The sequence below is a fragment of the Anomalospiza imberbis genome, chromosome 1 (genome assembly GCF_031753505.1).
Source record: "Anomalospiza imberbis isolate Cuckoo-Finch-1a 21T00152 chromosome 1, ASM3175350v1, whole genome shotgun sequence".
Classification (NCBI taxonomy): Eukaryota; Metazoa; Chordata; class Aves; order Passeriformes; family Viduidae; genus Anomalospiza; species Anomalospiza imberbis.
This window is the reverse complement of record NC_089681.1, coordinates 11,370,982-11,387,092: the sequence shown is the minus strand read 5'-3', so window position 1 is coordinate 11,387,092 and position 16,111 is coordinate 11,370,982. Positions and strand designations below refer to the sequence as shown.

At 47.8% G+C, this 16,111-nt stretch overlaps 1 protein-coding gene across 1 annotated transcript; it reads left to right on the top strand.

The window, feature by feature from the left end:
- Nucleotides 1-59: 59 nt before the first annotated feature.
- On the top strand, nt 60-5,491 carry TRIB1 (tribbles pseudokinase 1). Its single transcript, XM_068181274.1, has 3 exons — nt 60-508; nt 920-1,212; nt 3,240-5,491. Exons 1-3 carry the CDS (start codon nt 203-205, stop codon nt 3,706-3,708), a joined length of 1,068 nt encoding a protein of 355 aa, XP_068037375.1. The 5' UTR covers nt 60-202; the 3' UTR covers nt 3,709-5,491.
- Nucleotides 5,492-16,111: the final 10,620 nt, after the last annotated feature.

Genomic DNA, 16,111 nt, shown 5'->3' with positions numbered 1-16,111 from the left:
CATTTCTCGTGCGTCAGGGCCGGGAGGAGGAGGAGAATCACCTTTTTTTTTTTAATTTTTTTTTTTTTAAAAGCCTCTAACTACTTTAGCGCGGACTCGGCAGCAGATGGTGGACACAGCCCGAGGTTTCGGCGGGGAGAGCGAAGGGATGCGCCCAGCGCGCAGCGCCCGCCTGTAGCTCCGCGCCCGCTCCGCTCCCCCCATGAGCCGCCCCGCGTCCCTGCTGCCGGCCGCCCGCTGCCGCAGCGCCCCGGCCAAGCGCCTCCAGCCCCTGCACGACGGCCCCGCCGAGGAAGCGCCGGCTGCCAAGTGCCCTCGGCTCGCCGAATGCGGCCCCCCGGACTGCCTGAGCGCTCCCGGGTCGCCGTGTGCCCCCGCTTCTCCTGCCGGCGGCGGCGGCGCGGCGGGTCCCAGCCTGATCGCTTCCTACCTGCTGCTGCCGCTGGCCGAGCGGGAGCAGGTGTCCAGGGCGCTGAGCGTCAGCTCGGGCCGGGAGCTGCGCTGCAAGGTGAGCGGGAGCTGCGCGGGTGGGGAGCGGGTCCTGCGGGCGCGCCCGAGTCCCGGCCCGGGGACAGCCCTGCCGAACATCCTCCCGCTGCTCCCCGGCTGGGAACGCCCGGCCAACCCCCGGCGGCGTTTGCACGCCCTGCGAGTGAGCCGGGACTCCCGATTTACCTCGGAGCGTCTTCCCCCACAAAGGCTGTGGGAATGGTGGTTTGTTTTAGTTTCCCCCCCCCCCCCCACAACCAAGCCTTCCAATTTACAACGAACAGGAAGGGTCTCGGTAGCCGCTTCTGCCGGTCTTGCCGAGCCCTGGCTCCCCTCCAGCTCCCTCGTCATTGTTTGGGGAGAGTTGCTACGCGAGCTGCAGCTTTCAACGCCCTTGAGAATGAATTTGGGTTTAATTTCCTCTGTATAGGTGTTCCCCCTCAAACACTACCAGGACAAGATCCGACCTTACATTCAGCTGCCGTCACACAGAAACATCACCGGCGTTGTCGAAGTCATTCTCGGGGACACCAAGGCCTATGTGTTCTTTGAAAAGGACTTTGGGGACATGCACTCCTATGTGAGGAGCTGCAAGAGGTTGAGGGAAGAGGAGGCTGCCCGGCTGTTCAAGCAGATTGTCTCTGCTGTAGCTCACTGCCACCAGTCAGCCATCGTACTTGGTGACCTCAAGCTCAGGAAATTTGTCTTCTCTAATGAAGAAAGGTAAGTGGCTGTCAGCAGCCAGCCCTGGGGTGAGTGGGGAGGGAGGAATGCCACATCCAGAGACACAAAAAGCGTCCCAGGGAGTGGAAACAGCCCCGTCAGCCGGGCATCACCTGCGAGCAATCCGAGTAGGTCCTCATCACGTGTGTGTAGTAGGTCACGGATCTAACCGGTGCGCACTCCCTCTTAGTTAGATCTTGACTGATGAAAGGGAGGAAGCTCGCCGGGAGCTTCCTCTCATTCAGCAGAAGTTCACTGAAACCCGCTGGCAGACAAAGGGATGATAGTTCAGATGCTCGTTAGCGCCAGAAGATGTCATGTGTGCCACTCATTCAGTGTCAAATGAATAAAAGGCAGAGAGGGAGAGGGGGGAGGCTGAGGTGTTGTGCCGGGAGGAGGAAGCAGCTCGGCTGCGGGAGCAGGAGCTGTGAGGAGCTGGAGCTCTGGTCTCTCCTCAGGAGAGTTGCCTTGTGACCCACGGTGGAGCCCCAGCACTTGGGAAGGGTCTCCTTGCTGAACCACTCTGCTGATGAAAGTGATGCTGCTGAACCCTTTAAGGCTTTTATCCCACTTCCGCTGCTGTGCTTCCCATGCCCCCTGTGCCTGTGGATTGTGGGCACACACAGGAGGGAAGGTGGGATATGGTTAAATAATGCTTTGGGAATTCTGCATCAACGAAAGTCACTTTAGTAAAACTTAGCCTAAAGCCTAGGTTCATAGAGGAGATCATAGAATCTAGTTGTTAAATTTAGATTAGGGAAATAATTCAGTATTCCCCTGAAGTGTTTGCTGTGCTCTTGCAGTGCTTCATCACACGTAGCAGAGTCAGAAATACAGCAAAACTGACTCTTGACTAGTTGCTTATCCCAAGGAATGTTAAAAAACTAAGTAAAAGCTGTAATGGAGTTGTGCTTAATATCATAAAAATCTAAGGTGATATTACTGATGCAAAAGAAAAGGGATTTTGTTTGTTTTGTTAAACTGGGCTAATGATTCTTCAGGATATCTTTTATGAATGTGATAAGAAAATTAACCAGCACTGCCCCTCTGAAACAACCATATGTTGACACGTAAAGAAAGCTATTCCTTTGAAGGAAACTATTGCAGCTTTTCCCTCCCAAAAGAAGATGAAACATTTGTTGAAATGTTACGTTGCACACAGTCTCGCTCATTTGGAAATAACGTGTTGCACAGGCGATGTCATGTGCATCACATTTGGCAAGAAGAGGGTTAAGCAATGGCAGGCGACGCGGGCTCTCACACAGGTGCAGTTTCAGGGCTCCCGCAGCCAATCCCGGGCCCACGGTTCTCGGTTCTCGTTGAGTCATATTTTCCGTTTGCAGAACCAATGGGTATTTGCCGAGGTCAGGCTGAGGACAGGCTGAAGCCAACATATCTACACCCCAGCAGGCTGCCAGGCAGCGCAGAGCCCTTCCAGGGCTGGCTGATGGCTTCCCTGCCAACGGGAGCTCCCCTTACCCTCCAAAACAGGAGGTTGGGGTGGACCCATCTCTAGCTGGAGATGGTGGGTGTGGTGATATGCTCCAAAAGGCAAAAAGAATAAATTAGAAACTAAAATGGAAAAAAAAAAATCTTAGGAAAGGCAATGATCCTCACCAGTGCAGAGGGGAGCTGGGCTTTGTGGTTTGTGGAGTCGCACAGCTGGATGCTGTTTGCTCAAAGCCTGAACGGCACACAGTGGCTGTAAAGTGCCATGTCACCAATTAACCCCCTGCAGTGGCACTGCAACCTGCGTGGGTAGTGGTGACTTGGTGTTCCTCAAGAGTCCTCTGTGTTGTTTAAATCTCCAGTTAATAAAAAAACATGAGCGTCACTGAATGCCGGCCTGGTGCACACAGCAGCACTTCCATTACACATTCCCAGGAGTCTGGGCAACTTCTCTGCTGCAAGTTGAGGTGTTTCCTTTCTCAGTGCCAGTGCAAGAGAGAATGGGGCCATGGCAGGGGCTTGCTGTGCTTGCTCACGACTGCATGTTGCTATTTCTCACCTGTGGCTGCCCTCCCTAGGACTCAGCTGCGTCTAGAGAGCCTGGAAGACACACACATCATCAAAGGCGAAGACGATGCGCTCTCAGACAAGCACGGCTGCCCGGCGTACGTCAGTCCTGAGATCCTAAACACAACGGGGACTTACTCTGGAAAATCGGCTGATGTGTGGAGTTTGGGAGTGATGCTCTATACCCTGCTGGTGGGACGCTATCCCTTCCATGACTCGGACCCTAGCACTCTGTTTTCCAAAATCCGGCGTGGACAGTTCTGTATTCCTGACCACGTCTCCCCCAAAGCCCGCTGCCTTATCCGCAGCCTCCTGCGGCGGGAGCCTTCTGAAAGACTCACTGCTCCAGAGATCTTGCTTCACCCTTGGTTCGAGGCAGTCTTGGAGACTGGATATACAGACCAGGAGACGGGGACTTCAGATCAGATTGTCCCAGAATATCATGGAGACTGTGATGATATTAGCTCCTTCTTCTGCTAACCCCGTAATATCAAAAACCTCATAGGTTCTTACCTCCGGCATCTCCGTAGGGTTTCATTTTTCCACGTCTGCAAACTCAACAGCATCTTAAAGTGCCAGTATGGTCAGAAAAGTGGCCTTGTCTAAGTGAATGCCATCCTGGAGGTCTCCACTCCCTAAGTGTAAGAGTTCCATCCTCTTGCTCTGCTGGTTGGTCCCGCCAGCCCCGGAGGACCTGTGCAGCCTTGTGAGAACTGTCTGGCTCTTCTGCCTTCCGCATCCTCCTCTGGTGTAACTGGTCGCATCTTGACTGCAAAGTCTTATGTCTGGCAAGGTGTGGGATGGAAAGGGAGCTCCTTCTGCTTTCCTGAAGTGGCTGCAGAGGTGTGGAGCCCTGGCCACGATGTGTAGGGGCAGAGTGGCACATGGCACACCTCTACCTGAACAAATCTGACAGATATGATTAAAAGGGGAATCGACTCGATGTGCCCCAGCAGCCAGCTCACAAAGCAGCTCTCTGACTGTAAGCACACATTAATGAGGAAAGGAGGTCTTTGCCCACCACGGTCAGCTCTGCTACTCCTCCAGCTGATCCTGCTTTCAGAGGCGTGAAGCTCCTAGATCCATCCATGAGACAAATCACTGCTGTGGCTCTTTCTGAAGCAGAAGCCAGTGGATCTCCCAGCTGGATCCGTTCTGATTCAATTCGCTGTCCAGGAAAGCATTTTAAATAGACTTAAAGCCTCATGTTACCACAGTGTAGCCTATATAACTTTATGCCCTCAGTGAGCTTGTCAAGTAGCAGGTCTCGTTAGCTCTGAGTGCCAAAATGTATCCGTTTACCAAACCGTAACACTATCGGCTGGGGCACCTTCCCCTGGGAAAGGATAAGGGGTGTCTTGTACAGTACCTGTAAGCATGGCCATGTTTTTCAACCGGCTCGACTCTTAAAAATAATACATCACCTCCTCTTTTGTCCTCCACCTCCCAAAAAGTTAGTCTTAAGAGTTAAATCTCTGTACACCCTTAGTTGATTATTCAGGTATGCTGTTTGCCTCCAGCCTGCCCTGCTTTTTTTTTCCCCTTTTTTTTTTTAATTTTAAAATTTTTGTTTTGTTTTTATTTTGCATGATTATTCATAGTCTTTCCAATATGTGTGAATAATGAATATATCAGAATCATTAGCTTCCTGGGTTGGGGGTAAGTAAAGCTTAGTCATGCCTAAAATTTCTGCTTCGTTTCACATGTGTCCAGTGGTTTATGCAGAGATGTCCATTCACCTTAGGCAAGAGTGCGGCTTCTGAAATGGCCATGAGGTGGGTGATGCACGTTCCCAACACCACCCACTTCAAGTGAAGTCATTTTAAGGGTTAACCCTGGCAAGCTGCAGTCCCACCACATGTTGCAAGAATACCATGTATACCTCATGGACTGTGTACTTTGTACATACCTTACTGTTTGGGGTTTTGTTTTCTTGTTTTGTTGTACTTTGTCCTAATAAGAGGTGTCGAAGAGCAGTTTAATGTGAATTATTGTTGGCAATACTAACTTGACAGAATCATGAGCATTAAGAGCAGAGCGCCCCAGCTCTCCGTTGCACTAAACCTCTCATGATTGCTTGACATTTGTATCTGTGATACAGTTTAAACCTTCTATGAAAAACAGTACATTTGTATATATTGGTAGGAAATTCTGCCAGAAAAGCTAAAAACACTATGTCCAATTTGTACATATGTATATGTCTGTGGAAACCTGGATGATAAAGTCTGACTTGTAGAAAGTTTTAATAAACTTGGTTTCATAATGTTTGTCCTCAGTTCTTGTGGTGTCTCAAGAGGAATGCAGCTCAGTGTGTCTGGTTTAATCTGAAAAAATGGGGTTTGGCCTCAGAGACTATCAGCTCCTCTATGGTCTATATATGCATTCCATCAGGCCTTAGCCTGAACTCCCTCAACTCTGCCTGGGATTGAATCCCCAGGGACAGTGGGGACAGGGGATGGATCCTGCCTCTTGTGACGTGGAAAGGGCTTGGGATGTCCCCAGGGTTATGTGAAATGGGATAAACAAGGGGGAGAGGAGTTACAGCTGTGCCTGTGAGTTTTAGAAACCCTCTTGCCTTTCAGCCCATGCATTTGTTTCCCTCCATGCCCTGTGAGCAGAAGATGCTGTGGCACAGCAGGGCTGTCATCCTGCACCTGTGTGCCTGGCAATGTGATGCTTCAGCCAGTGGAAAATCCTATCTCAGATGTCTAAAAGTGAGCAACCAGAAGGAGAAGCAGTAACCAAGAGCAGTGGTGTTACAGGGAGCTAGAGCTTGTGGGCAGAGGCTTGACCCTGCTGCTGGGAGGCAGCACGGTGCTCTCATTAAAACGAAGGGAAAGATTATTAGAGCTGCTTTTCTTTGTGGTGAGAAGAGAGAAGTATAAATAGCTGCAGTATCAAGGTTAGAGAATGTGCTTTCCTGAAAGAGATCAAGCCACCCTTGCAATCCACCCGGAGCGGTGAGATCATCGCTCACAAGTGGAAAGGAGGAGGAAGAGAGTCTTGATTTTTATTTATACTTTGCCTCATGTTTAACTTTGTCCTTTTGCTTAAAATCTGTTTAGTGGAGCAACTACTTCTAGGCAGCTCCTTGAACAGGAGCAACTTTAAAAACAGTTTTACTTTTAGAAGGGGAGTGGAAAGTGAAAAGGAGAGAATAGGGACCTGGTCAGTGATAAAGCAAAGTGCACTGACTTTCATGAGTTACCTTGACTCCCACTCTGAGAAGCCAGTGATCTGTGCAGTAAGCATATTTTCTTAGCACTTGCTGAGTGAATGTCAGACACCAAAATATCTCAAGTTACTTTACTGATGTCATTCTTGCAAGACTTGTAAAAATATGTGCGCTGCATAGCCTGGCTGATTAAATTACCCCCTGCCCTACCATGCTATCAGGCTTGGACAGAAGCCCTGATGCATCCTTTCAAAACAGCTGCAGGAGGTTCGTATTTTAGTGAAACCTCGAAAACTTTCAAAACACTTTTTTCTCCTCCTTGCAGTTAAGTCAGTCTTAGTAGGTGAACGTGTAGTCCATCCCATGACTTTGTTTCACATGAGCTGTGCTGCAGAGCAATTAAAATAAATGCCAAATTGTAGTAACATCTGCAAACAGCCTCTGTATTGCTTTAGGGATTATAATGCAACATCCGTTTGTACAGCAGAATAAATTGCTATTGCTTCGTTACCCCATCGTTTGTATTATTGTATACAAAGTTTCAGAACGTGTTGAAAGAACCAGCATATTAAGTGATTAAACTTTGATGGTGGGTGTGAGAACTTTGATTTATGCAATGCACACATTTCTTTTTGAGAGAGTCATAGTTTGTCTATTTTTAAATGGACCTTTTGGCTGAGGACCACATGAATCTCTTGGGTATTTTGCAGACCTGGTCACCATTTTCACCTTGAAATTGCCCTCTCTGAAAGGTGCTGTGAGTCCTCTGTTGTTGCTAAAAACACAGGAAAATTTGAGGTTTTTCACAACATCCTGGTCTCCGTCCTAAGCTGGCATCGAACCACCTTCCTAGTCAGGATAGATCTTACATCCTAAGCATGTATTTTTATCAACTCTCAATACTTCAGCTGCATTTTAGGCACCAGTTCAATAATTTTCTTTTGAAGTAGCACAGCAGAATTTGTAAACCAGCTTCCTCTGAAAGTGCCAGGTAAAACAGCCAGCTCAGCAAGCTCAGGTTTAAGGTCAATATCTCTGCCAAGGAGGTGATACTTGCTGAGGTTATTTGCAGTCAAAAAAGACTGGTTGAGATTCAGCTCTATCTATGCTAAACAGTGCCCTGATTTTAGTAAAACACCCTCAAGTTAGGCAAAGACACTTCTGCATCAATGTAGTATTTATGAAAGCAAAGGGGTGAAAGAACAGGGTTATTTTATCGATGTACAAGAGGAAAATTCATTGCCCTTGGCTGGATCACAATGCCAATGCAATACTCTCCTCTAGTTCTCCCTTAATGCACTGAGGGCAGGCCTGACAGATAACTTAAGAAATGCTTATTATTCCAGCAGTGCTGAGTGCACTCTGTCAAGCAATTCTCAACAGATTATCTCTTTATAGAAAACCAAATTTTTTTCCCTACTTTTTTCATGCTGTTGCATTCTGTCAGGGAAAAAAAAGCCTAACATTCAGCCTGATGGCAATGCACATATTTAGCAGCCCAAATACTTCTTACAAAGACGTTTTTCTAGTGAGCACTGAGAAGAATAACTTGACATATAAACACAGTCTGAATTAATCCCTTGCAAAAAATGGCTTTGTTAAATGCAATGTCACAGGAGTATTGTTGTAAAAGTACCGTGAAATTTGCAACAGTTCTTGCCATGATGCCTCCATAACTTGCAAAATCCTTTTCTCCAAGTGAAATCCAAAGTTCAGATTTCAGGCAGGATCAACTTTTGTTGCAGCAAAATGAAAAATCCTTCAGGATATGAGTTCACAGCAGCATCTTTTTCTTCTTTTTGTGAAGCCAGCTACTTAGAAAATGCCTTAAAGAAAACTCATTAGTTTTCATTGCTCTGCATGTATTTATTATTTACAGTATTTAACCAGCTAAACAAGCTAATGTGCAGTACTTCATTTCCTAATTTGGCTTTGAAACTGGAGCAGCCGAAGTATCAATTACATTCTGTCAAATGCAAACATTAACATAACTGTATGAAGCAATCATGTTTCTAACAACAGCAAGCACTGCCCAGAGGACCAAAATAAATAAAATTCATAGAGCAAGAGGTAACGCTTTTCTTTAAGGCAGGATTAGGGCTGGCGAGCGCCCGGGCGCTTCCCTCTGCGGGGCCGTTTGTCTCGCAGGGCTGTGGAGGCAGCTCCAGCGCTGAGGTGGAGGTGATTAATAAGGCACTTGCTCACCAAGGGCACGGTCTCATCACGGCGGGTGTGGATTTCTGCATGCAACTCCCACTGTTATTAATGGTTAATTAATGTGTAATTTGCAGAAAGAGATGAAACTGGGACCTCGGCGGTGTGTTGTGAGCACACACACAGGCTTATCATTCGAAGAAATATCAGGGTGACACGGAGGGTGTATGACAGAAAATAAGTGTGGCGTGAATCAGTTGCCCTGTGTTTATGATACGGCGCTGTTGTGGGAAAACATTCACCTCCATCAACTACCGTCTCCTGCCAACAACAAAAGTTGAGTTTGATAAATTATTAGTGAAGATGTTCTCAGTGGTTTTGCTTAGATTTTACTCCTCTTGCGCAAATTGCAGATTAGGAAAGGATTAAGTAACAACAGTGTGGCTAAAGTGTTACACATCGTGCTGGCAATTAGCCAAAGAATGTAGCATGCAAAAGCTGACATTGCCTAAGAAATCAAATATAGCTCTGGTCACCACAGAAAATGACTCTTCCCCACCACCCAAGGTAGTTGCTCAGTTTCTTTCCTGTCTCAGAGCCTTGCACCAGCAAATTGTTCATTACAGAAATTTGTTTTCCTTTTCATGATTTAAAAAAAAAAAAAAAATTCTTAACTTCCTGGTAGTGAAAAAGCCATAAACATTTAGATGAATCGCAGAAACCATAAATGTAATTGAGTGTGAAGCCATTGTTGGGCCTTGTGATAACATCCCTGTCAAGTCTCAACTTGTCAGATTCATAGTCTTGCTGAGGCTCAAATACCATGAGTTTCCATTGCTGCACTAGCAACTGGAGACAAAATACCCACATAGTTTGGGGCAAAACTCGCACACGCAATGAGAATGACTTTGCAGATGGGCAGTGGGATACCTGGTGTGAGTGTTTCCCCCAGTGACTAATGGCAGCAGAGTTAGGCTTACAAAGTTCAGCCAGCTGCCTCTGTTGCTAAGCAGGGAGGGCAATGATCCTCAAACATCAGGTGAAAGTGCAAAACCCACCTGGTGCATTTATGAAATTGTTGGCTGACAAGTATGGTGGGGAGCCCTGCTCCTCCCCACCCTCGTGCCTGTGCCCAAGCTGCCTGGAGCTGGGGGAAGGCAGGATGCTGTCAGGCCAACAGGTCCATCTGGCCCTGGGAGAAGCATGTGCCCTTGCCTGATGCCTACAGATGTGCATGGGAGAGTGGCTGGTGCCCAGCAGGCACCTCCTGTGGTGTTTCACTGCAGCACAGGGACACAGTACCTAAAGGGGACCTACAGGAAAGATGGAGAGGGACTCGTTATCAGGGACTGTAGTGATAGGGCAAGTAGTAGCAGTTTTAAGCTGAAAGAGGGTTTCAGCTTAAATTTCGGTTGGGAACAAATTCTTTACTGTGAGCGTAGTGAGACACTGGAACAGGTTGCCCAGAGAAACTGAGGGTGCCCCATCTCTGGAAATGTTCAAGGCCAGGCTGGATTAGGCTTTGAGCCACATGGTCTAGGGGAAGGTGTGCTTGCCCACAGTGAGGGGTTTGGAACTAGATGGTCTTTAAGGTCCCTTCCAACCCAAAGCATTGCATGTTTCTATGACACTGTGGCCCACTGATACCCACCTTGGTATTTAAGCATCCTCCAAGGACCTTCCTATGATTGGAAGCCTTGCTTGGCCCTTGTTTTGACTCTGTCTGTACTTCAAGGTCTCAAAATCCTGCAGCTATGAATCCCACAGCAGAGCCTGGCACTGCTTCAATAAATTACCTTGCTTGGAAGGGGAATATGTTTCAAACAACAGCAATATATCAGGAATGACTAAAGAGGAGCAGCTAGCCCAGTTTTGGAGGATCTTTTTGCTGCCCTCACTCCCCATGGGGACTGGAGGTGACACTGTGCTCTGTGCAGGTCAGTAGCCTTCTGAGGCAGCCGCAGCCCTCTGAGTGGTGAGGACTTGAGCCCAGTGGGCAGAAAGGCTTAATCAGCGAACTCATGGGATTTTTTATCACGGGTCTTGTGATCCTTAATATGTAAGGGCCCTGTCTGGTGAAGGCAATGATCTCCAGGAGATTTTGGATTTTCATGTGAGCAAGAACAAGCAAATGTCCGGTTTCCCTGTTGCAAAGAGGGATTTGAAAAGATGTGTCCCATGAACCCCTTGGACTGTTCCCTACTTGTTACTAGTGTCCCAGCCAGATGCTTCATGCTGCAAAGACATGCTTGACTGGCTGCCTCATTACAGCAGGCAGTTTTGTCCTTTCATCTGAGCAGCTGGCAAAACAATAAATTAAAAAATAAGACAAAGTCAGCAAATAGTTTTCTTTCCCCATGTGCAAGGTTAGAGGAACTGCTGCCCCCCCTCCAGAGCGATTTCCTGACTTAGTTACATTTTTCTCAATCTCCTCTTCTTCCTTCTTTCTGGGCACATGGGGAAAAGAAGGATTTGTGTTTTGAGTGGAGAGGAAGCACCTTTACATGTTGTGCTGTGGCCCAAGCTCTGTATGTGTGTGTGTGCCAACTGCAGCCAAAGCCTTGAGCAATCTCCCTCCAGCAAGGGGCAGGGGTGGCTTTGCAGGGAGAGTGCTTTTGTTGTGTCAGGATGGGACCTGGACCCCAGATAGGAGGTACCCCCCTGCCTGCAGGCTCCTCAGGCAAGCCTTGCTGCCTGCAGATAGACAGTATTAGCCACTGGCAGGAGGTGGTCCATCCTGGGATGTCTAGGTGTGCTGGAGAGAAGATGCTGCAGTGGCATGCAGCTCGTCCCCAGCCCTGGGCATGGCTCTGGATCGCTGGCAGGGCTGCTCCGCAGGGTGCTGTGGGCTGAGCTGCTGACCTGGGACTGGCCCGTGATGCACATCCTGCTCACGCATGTGGGCATGAGTCAGAGCCTGAGAGGAAAAGGCCTCACCCAGTGACAGGCAGAGTGGTGCAGGGAGCTCAGGCTGTGTGCTGATAGCAGAGATTGCTTATTATAGCTGACATCCTCCCTCGGCAAAATCCCTGCACCTGTGACATGGGGAAAGGGGTTTTATGCTAACCGGGTCTTCCACCTCATAGTCAGAGGTTCAATGGAACCTCTACAGGCTGGGTTTGTCAAGGTGGCTCAGTGCCTGCCTTCAGCATCTGCAGTCTCAGAGCTGAAGGAGCTGCTGGGAGCTCCCAGCACACACACATCCCAAGCTGCTGACAGTCTCTCCACAGCAAGAAGGCACAGCGAGATTGATCAGAGCCACATGCATTCCCTTCTGCCCTTGTAAGACCCCACCTGAAATACTGTATTCAGCTTTAGGCCCCCCAACATAAGAAAGGGCATGCACCTGCTGAGCAATTCCAGAGGATGGTCCTGAAAATGACCAGAAGGCTGGAGCATCACTCCTGTGAAAATGACCAGAGGGCTGGAGCACTTCTCCAGTCTGAGAGAGCTGGGGCTGTTCAGCCTGGAGAAGAGAGGGTTCTGGAGAAACCTTGCAGCATTTTCCTCTGCCTAAAGGGGGCCTTACAGGAAATATGGGGAGGGACTCTGTGTCATGGAGTGTAGTGAGAGAACAGGGGGGAATGGTTCTAAACTGAAGAAGGGTAGATTTAGATTAGATATTAGGGAGAAAACCTTTACTGTGAAGTTCGAGAAGCACTGGAACAGGTTGCTCAGAGAAACTGTGGATGCCCCATCCCTGGCAGTGTTCAAGGCCAGGCTGGATGGGGCTTTGAGCAAACTGGTCTAGTGGAAGGTGTCCCTGCCCATGTCAGGGGCATTGGAATAAGATGATACTTAAGGTCTCAACCAACACAAATCATTGCATTATTCTATGTTGTGCAGAGGCCTCTAGAGAAGCAATACAGTCTTTATGTCTCTTTTTCCCATAATTTTGACCTCAGTCTTGCTGTCTTCGGCACCTGCCACCTGTCCTGTACCCAGGTGCTAATCTTCCTTGGGCACTGGGACAGCTGAGGGATGGTTGAGCTGCTCCCTCCCTCCTCACTGCTTTTCCAGGAAACAGGTGTCCAGATCTTTTGCCCCTTGAAAATGATTGCATTTAATTATTTCTAGAAAATGTCCACTATGGTTTTAAAATGTTTCTTCCAGAAATCTGGTTCATCTTTGCTAGGAAGCCATTGTATGTCTCAAGCAAAGGTCAGGATGAATCATTTTGGAAAGCACACCAGCTGCAAAGGACTCCCAGCACCAGAGGAGTGGAAGCGTGTCCATGGTTTGCCACTTAAACACAAAGCCCTGAACACCCCCAGCTCTTCTTGGAGTCAGTGGGATGACTTGCATAGAGTAACAGATGCTGGGTATGACTGTAGGCAGTTCAAAAGCCAGTGGTGGATGGATCACAGCAGTAGATGGTCTCAGAGTTGTGGCTTTAAAAGGGTTATTGATTCATTTGGAAACAACTAGCATGAGTGACTTTGTAACAGACAGGATTATTTAGTCTTACCACATGCCAAACATAGAAAATGTACAGTTCAGCACTGCGATTCTTCCAGTGATCATCACATAAAACACAAATCAGGATAAGCTACCAATGGACTGGATAATGCATTTTCCTCATATATATTTGCAGCTACCAAGGGATACGAGTTGTCCTCAAAAACAATGGGAAAAATTCTTCAGTTAAAGATCTAATAGGAAGGAGTTAAATTGAGAAGAAATCAACCAAAAAAAAAAAAAAAAAAAGTATGTGGATAGTGATACAACCTTGATCCAGACTGCTGCAGCCATTCAAAAGAAGGATAAATAAGTCAGTCTGAGTGTGTATAGAAAATGCATGCTCAGAAATCAGCAAAAAGAGCTTTTCATCTCATATCTGCTTCTATGCTGGGCAGCCTGAGGGAGCTGGGTGGGCCAGCTGAGGATGCTCTTGGTGACAAGGAGCACACAGCATGGTACCAATGGAGCCATCTCCAATCCCGGTTTCTCCTCCTTTGCTAGCAAAGTGTTAAAAAATGCCAAAGAGTTATGGAAGCAAAGACAGCCAGGGATGGGAGTGAGCAGCACGGCACTGAGCTCTCTGCTGTGAGCCTGTGTGGGTCCCCACTGGTGGGAGTTCAAGAGGCTTTACTCAAACCAGATGCCTCTGAGCAAGCAGAGAGCTGCAACTAAACCCTGGCAGCTCCACCAAGCCTTCTGCAGGGATGATCCAGTTTCCATGCTTGGGGTATCTAGTTCCAGAGGTTCCACATGCAGAAAATCCCCACCCAGATTGTAAGGGTCTGTCTAGCTCTGACATGTACTATAAGGCTGCTACATTCAGTGTACGCTCAGTTTTGCTCTGGCATAAATTATAACACAACCACTGTAATCTGAAGCAAATCAGGCTTGGCCTGCACTCTGTGGTGCTATTCTACTGGGTCAAACCCAGAGATTCAAACTCAGCATTCACCCAGCAGAGCCTGAGGAGCAAACCAGGGAGAAATTCTCCAGTGCAGGCAACATTCCTGTATAAATCAGTGGGAACTGTAGAGTCTGGCCTGAAGTCAAGATTTCAGGATTTGACCCAATTTAACCTTGGCATAGTTGCCTAACTCAAATTTTTTACTTTTTTTGTGAGGCTCAACAATTAACTTTCAAAACAATTAAAAAAAAAAAAGAAAAAAAAAAAGAAAAGGCAGCTGGGGTTCATAGGGCTGTGCTAGCCAGCAGGGTTTTGTTAAAGCTACTTCCACTACTGTGGTATTTGTTGGTGTCAGCATTTTGTGCAAAGTAAAACACTGCTCTGGGCTCTCTGTCCAAGGCAGAGCCATATGAGCTGGGGGCAGAAGTTGTGATTCTTCCCATACTTGACACACAGATGGGAAGTTCCTTTTACCAAATTCAACTGCTGTTTTTTTTTTTTTTTTTTACTCACTGGAGTAAAATTCAGCCACGTGCAAAATACAAGAATTGCTCATCACAGATCCAATGAGTCCCAGTGTGGAAGGTTTATTGGAGAGGCTCTGGGGGAACCAGGGCATGAGACAAGAAGATGGGAAGAAGCAGGACAGGATTACAGCCTTGCAGACGACTGAACTTTCTGTCCTTTCTTGTTTCTATGCGGGGAAAGGGTGCTGTTTCCTAGGCTGTTTTCAGGAATCTCTTTTGAAGAGATATAGATACAGATATAAAGATCTCTTTTTCTGTTCACCTTGTCAGTGGACAATAAAAGGCATCCTCTCAATCTTAAAGATTTTATTGTTTTAATTACTCCACTGCATCTTGGAATTTACTGTGCTTCTACTTGTTAATATATTCAGCAGAGCACAGGAGCTACCAACACTGCTGGAGTTTGATGATGTTTTTTTTCAAGTTTCAGACCCTGACTTGCAAACCTGTACCGTGCAGTCCCGTGGCTCCCTGACCAACCTGGGCAGTGGGGATGGGTGTCTGGCTGTGGCTGCTGTGATGGGAAGGACGAGCCCAGCACTGAGGAGTCACTTCAGCCCTGTTGTGCCCATGGAAGTACTGGGAGAGATCACTCACCAAATACTGTCCTGGGCAAAACAGACTCAAATTGGAGATATTAACTGAATTTACTACTAACAAAATCAGAGCAAGATAATGAGAAGTAAAATAAATCTTAGAAACACCTTACCCCCACCCCTACCTCCATCTCAACTTCTACCTCCTCTCCCTCAGTGGCACAGGGAGATGGGAATGGGTGTTATGGTCAGTTCATCACAGGTTGTTTCTGTCACTACTCAGGGAGAGTCCTTCCCCTACTCCAGCATGGGGTCCCTCCCACAGGAGTCAGTCCTCCACAAACTTCCCATGAGTCCTTCCCTTGGGCTGCAGCTCTTCACAAACTGCTGCAATGTGGGTCACTCTTCTACTGGGTGCAGTCCTTCAGGGACAAGCTGCTTCAGCATGGGTCCCCCACCTGGTCACAAGTCATACCAGGAAACCTGCTCCAGCATGACTCTTCTCTCCCTGGGTCCATAGGTCCCTGCCCACAGGTTAAGGGTTTCCCACAGGGTCACAGCTCTTTTTCAGGCATCCCCCTGTTTCAGCCTAGGTTTCCTCCATGGGCTGCAGGTGGATTTCTGCATCCCTGTGCTCCTCCATTGTCTCAGGGGCACAGCTGCCTCACCATGGCCTGTACCATGGGCTGCAGAAGAATCTCAGCTCTGGTGCCTGGATCACCTCCTGCCCCTTCTTCTGCACTGACCTGGCTGTCTGCCGGGTTGTTTCTCTCACATGTTCTCACCCTGCTCATCTCTGCCTGCAATTACATCTGCGCAATAACTTTTTTTCTTTCTTAAATATGTTATCACAGAGGTGTTACTTTCATTTTTGAATGGCTTGGCCTTGGCCAGCAGCGAGTCCATCCTGGAGCCATCTGGCATTGGCTCTGCTGGACACTGGAGAAGCTTCTGGTAACTTCTCACAGCAGCCATCCCTGAAGCCTCCCAGTGCCAAAATCCAGTCACAGCCCATCAGGAAAATCCAGGCATATTTTCAGGGAAAACTGGTTTTATTTCCCCTGGGGCGCACTCATGACAAATTTCTTTTGGGTTTAGAATAAAATCAGCAGGATGGCCAGTGGCA